The sequence below is a fragment of the Prosopis cineraria genome, unplaced genomic scaffold (assembly GCF_029017545.1).
Source record: "Prosopis cineraria cultivar Desert tree isolate PC_DT_omini unplaced genomic scaffold, ASM2901754v1 PC7, whole genome shotgun sequence".
Classification (NCBI taxonomy): Eukaryota; Viridiplantae; Streptophyta; class Magnoliopsida; order Fabales; family Fabaceae; genus Prosopis; species Prosopis cineraria.
Window position 1 is genome coordinate 17,664,392 of NW_026555338.1, and position 11,376 is coordinate 17,675,767.

At 28.5% G+C, this 11,376-nt stretch overlaps 1 protein-coding gene across 1 annotated transcript; it reads right to left on the reverse strand.

Annotated features, from left to right (window-relative positions):
• Positions 1-761: 761 nt before the first annotated feature.
• LOC129316537 (receptor-like protein EIX2) lies at positions 762-3,763 on the reverse strand. The gene is made up of 2 exons (XM_054960956.1): positions 2,351-3,763; positions 762-1,640 (listed from the first exon to the last, which is right to left on the reverse strand). Exons 1-2 carry the CDS (start codon positions 3,761-3,763, stop codon positions 762-764), a joined length of 2,292 nt encoding a protein of 763 aa, XP_054816931.1.
• Between the last annotated feature and the right edge of the window lie 7,613 nt (positions 3,764-11,376).

Consider the following 11,376-nt stretch of genomic DNA (forward strand, 5'->3'; position numbering starts at 1 on the left):
GACTTACATGATAATTTAGGAAAATTTAATGAATCAAATCAATAAAAATTAAATTTAAGGAACTAAATTGATAGACAAACTCGATTGACTAGAAGTTTTCATTGATTATTTATTATGTTTTTATTTCTGGGTCATGTTATGCATATAACTTTGTGATAATAACATGACAACAATATAATAATTATTTACAAAAATGCCCTCATCATATTATCATTTGAAAAAAACTACGTACTTTTTTATTTTTATTGAAACATCTAACAATAAAAATTAGAGACAGTTAAATATAATTTTTCATACTATTGTGTCGTAATAGTTACCTGCCACTTCCTGAGAAGCTTACAGATTTATACCCCACTGTTTTTTTTTTTTTTTGGCAGGTTACTAAGGTATATATAGCTAATCAGATTATTAACAAGTTATATTTTGGTAACTAGTGCTCATAAACTGGAAGATATATACACACACGAGTTCAAACTTCCACAGTTGTATATATGGGTACCCGGTGTTGCCCAAGGAATCAATTTATAAAGAAGATGAAGCAAAAAAGTAAATGTGGCTAAATATACAAACATGGGATAGAAGAACAAAGCAAAGCCTGAAAACTTTTTATCCCATCATCACTAAGACTTGCATCAGAACTCTCTCAAAATACATTAGAAACTTTTGTATAGACACAAATCCATCAAGAGATAAATAGAATTAAATTGCTTCTGATGCCTTTATTACAGACGCAGGTACAAAACCTACACCGTTTTTTCTTCTCAACACCATAAACATTGTAGTTTGTACACCATATAATCAAGGGACTGAAAATACTTGTACCTCCAGGATGTACTGTACAGCAAAGGACCAACTACTATCCAAAATCCTGAAACAAATCCCAATGGCATACTAACATAAAACCAATTGATTTTATGTTCACGAGCTTCTTTCTCATTGTTGCCATGTTCATGGACATTGGATAGATCAATGCAATTGTTTTGTAGTGGAGGACCACATAGATCATTGCCATCAAAACTAGTCGCATCAAAACTTTGCAATTGGGTGCCCGTTGGAATTTTCCCCATCAAATTATTGTAAGACAAGTTCAACTTGCTCAAAAAATTTAAATTGGACATGCTTGATGGGATTTCACCATAAAGTTGATTGTTTGAGAAATCCATAGCCTCCAATGATTCCATATTGCCAATGCTTTGAGGAATTTGGCCATGCAAAATATTGTTGGACAAGTTCAAAAAATGCAACCCCTTGAGATTTGTGATTTCTGTTGGTATCTCTCCAGACAATTTGTTGCTTGAAAGGTCAATACTTATGACAAGTCCTACAAACCTATATTCATCATCTCTTCCTTTCACCTCAAGGAGCACATCAAATACATAATAGTAACTGCTATTTATTATGCTCTCGATGTATGAGTCTAAACTATTATTCTTCACCAACATAGCAGTCAATTGGTTGATGCATTTTGGTACTTGTCCAGTCAAGTTGTTATGTGCAAGGTCCAAAATTTGTAGAAATTTCAACAAGCATATTTGCTTGGGAATCTCACCAACAAATTTGTTTGATCCTAGGAGAAAACCCTTCAAATTCAAGAGAATTTGTCCATCCATGAAGGAATAATCCCTAAAAATTGATTCTCCCTAAGATCCAAGAAAAGCAATTTAGTATTGTTCTTCAAACAAATAGGAAAATTTCCTGAAAGTAAGTTGTTGCGAATTTGTAAGGAGCTCAACCATTGTAAGGATCCAAAGGATGTGGGCAAGTTCCCACTAAAATGGTTGTTATCAAACTTCACAATGATTAGATTTGGCCACATCATCCAACAATTTGGTATTGCACCAGACAAGTTATTTAATGCCAAATTGAGAAGTCTTAACTTCATTGGCTCTTCCATCTTTTGACATAGGAATGAGTCTAGGGGTCCAGAAAACCAATTACTTGAGAGGTCTAAGTGATGCACATGAGGTGAAATGTGTGGTAAATGACCACTCAAGTGATTTGAGCTTAGATCAATTACTGAGACATTGATGGGATTCTTCAAGGTATTAGAAAGCTCTCCAGGGATACCATTGTTAGAGAAATCAAAATAAAAAGCACGGGGAAATGCATCCCAAACCCATGTGGGAATAGAATCAAAGATGTTGTTGTTGGGTATGACCAAATTCTTAAGACACTTGAGTGATTGCAACCATGATGGAAAGTGGGGACCTAAGTGCCATGAGTCCATGTACAATAATTTTATCTTTTGAAAAGATGGAATCTAGTTGGGACCCACTTTTAAAATGAGCTTGTTTCCTAATGCAAAAAATGCATATAGCTTGGTGAAATTAGCAAGGTGATCTTCATTCACCTCTCCTTGAAAAAGATTATCGCTAATGGAAAGTGTTTGTAACATTACAAGGGATTGTATCACATCAAAAGGATTTCCAATGAATTGATTGTCCGAAAGATAAAGATGATTCAAAGAGATGAGATTTCTTAAAGATTTAGGAATTTCACCTTGAATATCATTACCAGAAAGATCAAGATAAACAAGATTTTTGAAAATCCCAATTTGGTTTGTCAAATGACCATATAGTGTTGAACTAGATAAAGTCAAACTCTCTAGTGTATGTGATACACATCCTGAGATTATTCCTAATATTTCAAAAACTTGTTGATTGCATTTTTGGTTTGAGAAAGACACACTTTTTAAGCTACAAAGATTTCTTAAAGAGCTTGGAATTGGCCCTTCAAGTTGATTTTCTGACAAATCAAGAGTAACCATAGAAGTCAAGTTCCCAATCGCATATGAAATTGTTCCATGCAATTGGTTTGAAGAGAGTCTAAGAGACGTGAGATGGTTCAAACTATATAACCAATTAGGGATAGAAGAATTAAACAAATTAGAAGATAGATCAAGATCTTCAATGAGAGTGAGGTTTTGAATGCCATCTGGGATGGACCCTTGCAAATGATTAGAGCTTAATTTAAGAGAAACCAGATTTTTTAGTTGAAAAATCCACTTTGGAATGGAAGAAGCTCCAAAATCAACAAAATTTGAAAGATCAAGAACTGCTAAAGATGAAAAGTTAGTCACTATGGTTGGATCAAAATGATGATGAAGAGTACATCTTGTTAAGTGTAACTCTGTCAATGAGGGAAGTGATTGCAAAGCATGCAACCAATCAAATGCATTAGATAGATTCACATGACTTAATTGTAGATATTTGAGGAAAGAAAGGGATGAAAGCCATTGAAGATTTTCTAGAAACAAGGATATCTCATAATCCGTGTCATCATAATGATAATCCCTATCAAGATCAAGAAAGAGTAGGCTAGAAAGATTCCCAATTTGATGAGGAATGGGTCCAGTGAAAGAATTACCTCCAAGGTCGAGATGGATCAAATTGGAAAGATTTGCTATTTGGTGAGGAATGCTTCCATTGAAAAAATTACCTCCAAGGTCAAGATAGATCAAACTGGAGAGGTTTGCTATTTGGTGAGGAATGCTTCCACTAAATCCAGCATCAGAGAGGTTAAGATATGTCAAACTCTTCATTAAGTCCAGGAAACTAGGAATTTGCATTCCACCAAAGTCATTGCCACTCAGGTCCAAGTATCTCAAATGTTTCAAATCAAGTATTGAAGGATGTATTTCACCACCGAACCGTGACATCTCATCAGCTTGATAATAGGAAGGGGGTGAAGTTCTGAGGTGAAGTTGAAGAACATGTCCGGTTTCACCATCGCAAACAATTGAAGTCCAATTACAGCAGTTCATGTCCTTGGACCAAGAGGCAAGCCTACTTGATGGATCAAGAAGATGATGCTTGAAATTAAGAAGGGCTTGCCGCTCACTTAAAATGCAGAGAGCTTGATCAGATGTGTTGCATATGGAAAAATGATTTATTAGTAAGGTAAGGAACAAGAGAAAAATAAAAACACAAGTATTGTTATGGGAACCCATGACAAATTTCTAAGTGGTGCCTGATGTTTATGAATATATGCAGCTCTTGCCAGACTTGTTAGTATTTATAATGTTAGTAGAGGCTTCTATAGTGTGCATGAAAGCTTTAATTTCTATGTCCATCATTTTCTTGCCACCTAACACATCTGATGCACTTCAAGGAAATTTAAGAGTAAATTAATGCCATTGCATGAGAGATATATGATACACTACGAGAGTACAAGAGCTTTAGCTTCAATATCTTGAAATTAAAAAACAAAATTATTGCACTATTAATGAAATACCACTTTAATAATTAACTAGATGTCGGCCTATGTACCTTGAACAGAATTTAATGAATTACATTGCTCAGAGATTAATGAATAAATATGTCCGGTCAAAAAAAAAATAGAGACAGATTAAAGAATAAATATGATTTGTTATTTCTATTATAGTTTAAAATTATAATAGACTTTTATTGATAAAGAATTCCATGATTATTCTTCCTATGAATAAAGATAAACTAATAGATACACTATAATTGATGTAACCTGTTAAACATATACATCACCGCTTCTGGTTATGTTTAACTCTCAAAATTATAAACTCTTTTGCTTCACGCAAAATTTCAACACAAGAACAATGAATCTGTCCTCATAATCTTCGCTATATAAAATCTTCATTGGATCCTAAAAGCATGGTCTATACGCGTGCTTTGCACCTTGCAGAACTTTGCTTTTGGAAAGTCATTCAAATGCTTAAAGTCTCACCCTTTCTACAATGAAGCGGTGTCACCGCCAACAACTGATGGCCAATAATTACAAAAACTCTATTTACAGACCAATATTCAACAACCCTTGCATTGCTTGATATGAAAGAGTCTATTTCCTTCTCGGTCATTAAGGGTAGTTCAATCATTTCAATTTATGGAAATTAATTATAGATGAGTCTCCTAGCCTACAAAGCATTATCAAATTATATTAGGCTTGCAGAACAATTTTTTTTTTCCCCTTTTGGAGGCCTTTGATGCAATTCTCCCTCGTAAATTTTGGAATGTAGAAACATATAGTTGGTGAACTTTTTCCACGTGTGATGGATTGTCCATTGATGAAGACACGTATTACTACATATTGTTTAAGGTAGGAAATCTGTATGTATTTTTGTAACTATCTGAACTTGGTGACATGCCCAAACTCAATTAATTAAACTTTTTTTTTTTGCATAAAAAACATGTTTTAGTACATAAAAGCACCTTCAACGCAGATTCTAAAAGTTGGTAAAAAAAAAAAAACACGGATTTTGAAAGTAGTGTTGTAAGTGACATTATATTTTCATAGACGTGTGATGATCACTTTTTCCAAGGAAATGAGTGAACTGCATGGAACATGTGCGGAAGTTTCATGATTCTTCCTTTTTTAATTTCCAAAGGTCTTTTCAAATTAATAGAAAACTTTTTTTTTCCCACGTTAGAAAAATAAACATTTACTCATCTCACAATATTTTTCATCTCAAATAAAATGAGAACATATACATATATATATATTTTTTTTCTTTTCAACTCAAATATTTTTAAAATAATAATAATTTAAATGAACAGAATTTCAATTTTAATATCATCAGAAAATTTTTTTTACGTATATAGTCTCTTGTTTTTTTTCTTTTGGCCAAATGTAATATCTGGTAAATCCATTTTGTTATGACAAAGATGACTATTATGAATAGGGAAAATGATAATAAAATCTTTTTAAATTATATAAATAATAATCTGATCTTTTAAAATATTATAATTTTAATGAAGTCTCCAGAGACCTCTATGTTAATAAATTTTAAAATGAAAAGGCTATTTTACCTTTACTGAAAATAACAAACTCCAATTCTAGGTTTTGTTTAAAAAATTACAACTGTTGTTTTGTAAATTGTAAAAGTTGAACAAGAAATTAAAACTTGTCAGGTGTAATTTATGTTATTAAAAAACAAGCTTTAATTACAACTTTTGCTTAAAAAATAAAAACTTTTGTCTTGTAAATTACAAAAGTTGAACAAGAAATTATAATTTTTTAAATATAATTTCTATTATTAAAAAATAAGTTCTCAAAATAACAAACCTATTCACAACTTTTGTTTAAAGAATCACAGCTTTTATTCAAAAAATTGCAAGAATTGAATAAGAAATCACAACTTATCAATAAAGGTAAAATGATCTTTTTAATTTAAAATTTATTGACAAAAGAGGTCCTTAAAAACTTTAGTAAAATTATAACATTTTGAGAGATTAAATTATTATTTATATAATTCGAAAGTATTTTATTGTCCATTTTCCTTATAACTAAAAACAAAATAGTATTCCTCATAAAAAACAAAATATTATTCAATATATATATATAGAGAGAGAGGGGACTTTTTCGAATCTCAGGCTAATTAAATGGAAATTTTATTCTTCAAGCCTTGTATAACAGTAATAATCAATCAAGACAGTTCAAGAATCATGGAATTTTCATCTCCGTCGATCACTTGCCAAATGCCTTTTCAATTTATGGGCAAATTTTCCACATAAGAAAAGTAAAAGATTCCTCATGGTAGTGTTTGCTTCAAATAAAATAAAAATTTATGTATCAAAAAATATCTATTTTAAGGTCTTCACCTTCTTTAAGTCTTCTTTTCTATTTCTCATCAAATAATGTGTGATAATAAATATCATTTTTATTAAAACACATTGACTCCTTTCAGTTTTATTAAAGCTTTAAAAAATTTCAACTTGTTTCCATAACATTAACTTTAATGTAATTTTTAAAAATAAAAAATTAAAGTGTGTTAAAGGAGTATTCGGAATATTAAGCATCTTAAATTTATTTTATGATATAATATGTTTCTTTAAATATTTGAAAACGATGCAAACTCCAACATTAATTTTACAACAACATCCACGATTTGGTTATTGACTTATTGTGGGTCCCATACTTTTAGATTGATGATATGCAGTTGGTTTCCTCCTGGCATTCGAATGTGAAGGAAATGAGGTGTAAAGCGAAATTATTTAAAAAGCTTAATTTAATATTTAATTTTGTAGCTCGAAAAATTTAAAAGTACCCCCTTCGTTTAAGATATTTTTAATCGAATAATATAAATTAATAAAAATTAATTATTTAATTAAAAACATAACAACATTTTAATTTTACCCTTAATTATTAAAAATAAAAAATAAATTTTTTTAAAATAAATTAATGAAAGTACTTATTTTTTCTCTTTTCAATTTAATAAGGGTATAATAATTCATTCATTAAAAAATATGCTAACAACCTCTTATAAGGGACAAAAAATGTTTTAAAAAACCTCTTATATATAAGGACAGAGGAAATAATATAAAGATATATAAATAATATTATTTTGTAACATGGTTTATCTTAAATAATATTTATGTAATTTTAATTTTGAAGAACTTTTTTTTAGCAATAGCAGTTGTTACTGATATCGTCAATAATATTTTATAAGATAAATGGGCAAAAATACTCAGGAAATTGTTAGTCAAGAGCATCCAATAGTTTTAAGTAAGAAAAGGGATAAAAATATCTATAATGTTACTTAAGTTTGTACAAAAATAATCAATCCATTAAATTCTTAAAATATTAACTATTTAAATGACACCTACGTAGAGATTGAATATTTTTTTGGCTGACATCCATCATTGAAAACAAGAAACTTTAATTTTCTCCAAAAAGCTAATGCAATCGAATACTTATTCACCTCTCCTCTAACAAGATTGTTTTGAATGGTTCATACCTAGGTGAAGTAGAAGGGGTATTTGGAGACATAGTATATTTGGAAAATGAGTAATATATTTATTTTATACATAATTATTATAATTATTTAACTTTCTTAAATTATGTAAATTTGTTAAAATTACTTATATCTAAAAATGTGAGAAGTATTTTTTTTTATTGTTTATAGGTGTCCTTATATTGGAGACAATCATATTCCAGGCACAATCAAGCACTAAATATGAATATATCTCTCAACAAAAATTTGAACTTTAGTTTGTTATGTTATAAGAAATTAATCTCTAAAATGAATAAAATGAAAGAAGTATTGAAACATAGATAAAAATACACTTTTACATGTATACATTTTTCGCTTGTGAACATTTTCGTTAGTTCTCCTGTGAAATGATGCCTACTATCATTTATGATTGAAGAAAAAATCAACTATTAATAGGCTTCTTGAATGGATCATATAAACGTCAAATACAAGGTGGGGAATAATTTTAAAGAGCTAAAAGATTGATAATAAAATTATATACAAATAAAAAAATTGGAAATAAAAATAAAGATAAAAGGTCCTTTAATAAATTATTCTAAACGTTTGCTACTTTTATTTCCTGATTTATAAACATCAAAGTAAAAATTTTCAAGTAAAATTAATTAATTTATAAAGAAAAAATTTGTTAAGTTTAACATTATTATCGGTGATTTGCTACTTTCATGCACTGATTTACAACTCCAATAACACAAATGTGCAAATGAGATTCAGGCCTATATAAAGCATTATCAAATTGAATTGGGCCTGTAGTGTAATTTTACTTCTTTTGAGGACCTTATATGCTATTGTCCCATATATATTTTGGAATGTAGAAACATGGTTGGTAAACCTTTTTCACATATGGGATGCATTGTCCATTGATCAAAACGCGTTTATGAATGATTACATTAAGCATCTTTCATCATTAATTCTGGAAACGGTGCTGTAAAGTGATATTATCACTTTTCCAAGACAATAAATCAACCATGTGAAATTTATGTGGAAGATTCCTTGATCCATCCTCTCTAAAATTTTAGAAGTCTTTCCAATTCAATAGAAATTTTCTTCCGCAGTGGAAAAATAGACATTTCCTTTATCTCACAATATTTTTAACCTCAAATAAAATGAAAACACATATATAATTTTTTCTTTTCAACTAAAGTATTTTAAAAATAATAATAATAATAATAATTTAAATGAATAGTACTATTTTAAATATTATCAGAAAAATATTCTTACATGTATAGTCACTTACTTATTTTTTCTTTCGGGCAAATATAATATCTTGTAGATCCTTCATTTTGTTATATCAGAGATTCCTATTATAAGTATAACTAAAAACAAAATAGTATTCAATATATATTTTAATTTTTTCACATAAGAAAAGTAAAAGATTCCTTGTGCAAAGTTCGCTTCAAACAAAATAAAAATTAATGTCTTACTGTTATGTCAATTCCTCATCTCTTCTGTTCACTTTAAAGTCTTCATCTTTTTGTGAGTATTTTTTTTCCCTATTTTTCATCAAAAAACGTGTGATTGTCACTATCAATTGTTTTCAGTAAAACGCATTAATATCTCTTCTATTTTACTATAATTAAAAAAAACTTTCGACTTGTTTTCACAACCTTAACTTTAATATAATATTTAACATTGTTAATTATATTATTTTAGTCAAAATTATAAAATGTTTTGATTAATTATAGTTTATGTTAAAATTTTAGATCAAGTAACATAATATTTAATTAAAATTTTTTATAAAAATAATAAATTGAAAATTAGTAAAATTTAAAGTAAAACTTAACGTAAACTACATTAATTAATTAATTCCTTATTATATTGGAGTTTGTAAGATTTTCTTCAAGACAAATATAATTTTTCCTTTTCAACAAAAATATTCTTAAAAAATAATAACAATAATTTAAATGATTAGTATTTTTAATATAATCAGAAAAATATTTTTACGCATATAATCTCTTTCCTGTTTTATTTTTTATTTTTATTTTTTTGGCCAAATATTATCTCTTGACTAAAAACCAAATAGTGTTCAAAATAGACATTTAGGACAATTTGAATTACAGGCAAGTTAAATGGAAAATTTCTCCTTCAATCACTGGGTGGTATATAGTACTGTTGATTAAGACATAACAACAATCGTGGAATTTTCTTCTTCATCCCTCTCTTTGCCAGTTGCCTTTTCAATTTATGAGAAAAGTTTTCCACACAAGTAAAAGATTTTTAATCCATCGTAATGTTTACTTCTAATAAAATAAAAATTTATTTGTCACTACTAATACTATGATAATTCATCATCCCTTGTGCTCATTTTAAAGTCTTGTGCCTTTCAAAGTCTTCACTCTTTTTAAACCTGCTATTCTATTTGTCATCAAATTTTTCCGGACAAAAAAATTGCAAATATGTTATTATTGAAAGTATAAATTGAGAAGACATTAGGGAGAAGTCATCAAGAAATTAAATGATTTCCTTTTACTAAATCTTTAACTAATGTCGTCATTATTTGGAATCGAATGGTTCGGTCTATATGTGTATGTATTTGTCAACAATTTTCTCAAAGTCTTCTCCCTTTTTTTCTAAGTCTTCATATCAATTACTATCATAACTTCCTATCTCCTTTTTTTAAAAAAAAATATTTTTTAATGTGAAGTCTTCTCTCCTTTCTTAAGTCTTCATATTAATTACTATCATAACTTCCCATTTCTCTTTCCTTTTTTTTTTTGAAAGAAGTTATTTTTAAAGTGAAGTCTTCTCTTATTTCCTAAGTCTTCATATTAATTACTATCATAAATTCTCATCTCTTTGATTTTTTTTCAAAGAAAAATTATTTTTAATGTGAAGTCTTCTCTCCTTTTTCTAAATCTTCATATTAATTACTATCATAACTTCCCATCTCTCTTTTTTTAAAATATTTTTTAAGTGAAGTCTTCTCTTCTTTCCTAAGTCTTCATATCAATTACTATCATAACTTCCTATCTCCTTTTTTTTAAAAAAAATTATTTTTTAATGTGAAGTCTTCTCTCCTTTCTTAAGTCTTCATATTAATTACTATCATAACTTTCCATTTCTCTTTCTTTTTTTTTTTTGAAAGAAGTTATTTTTAAAGTGAAGTCTTCTCTTATTTCCGAAGTCTTCATATTGATTACTATCATAAATTCTCATCTCTTTGCTTTTTTTTTTTCAAAGAAAAATTATTTTTAATGTGAAGTCTTCTCTCCTTTTTCTAAGTCTTCATATTAATTACTATCATAATTTCCCATCTCTCTTTTTTTAAAATATTTTTAAGTGAAGTCCTCTCTTCTTTCTTAAGTCTTCATATTAATTATTATCATAACTTCCCATCTCTTTGTTTTTTAAAAATTATTTTCAATGTGAAGTCTTCTCTCCCTTCCTAACTTCAAGGAATGGAACGGTGCTAATTGGATGATTCATGATTTTTCATCAAGAACTCATTGTTTTGTTAAGCAACCAATACACATAATATTAGTTCTAAATACTTTTTAAATCCTTTTTCACACTACTATTGTTGCAAGAGTACATTGGATGCATAAAAGATGGAGAATGTTTTTTTCTAGCATGCCCTCATCTGTGATTTTTTTCCCACATAATTCAAGTTTAAAACTAATTCTAAACATAATTAAATT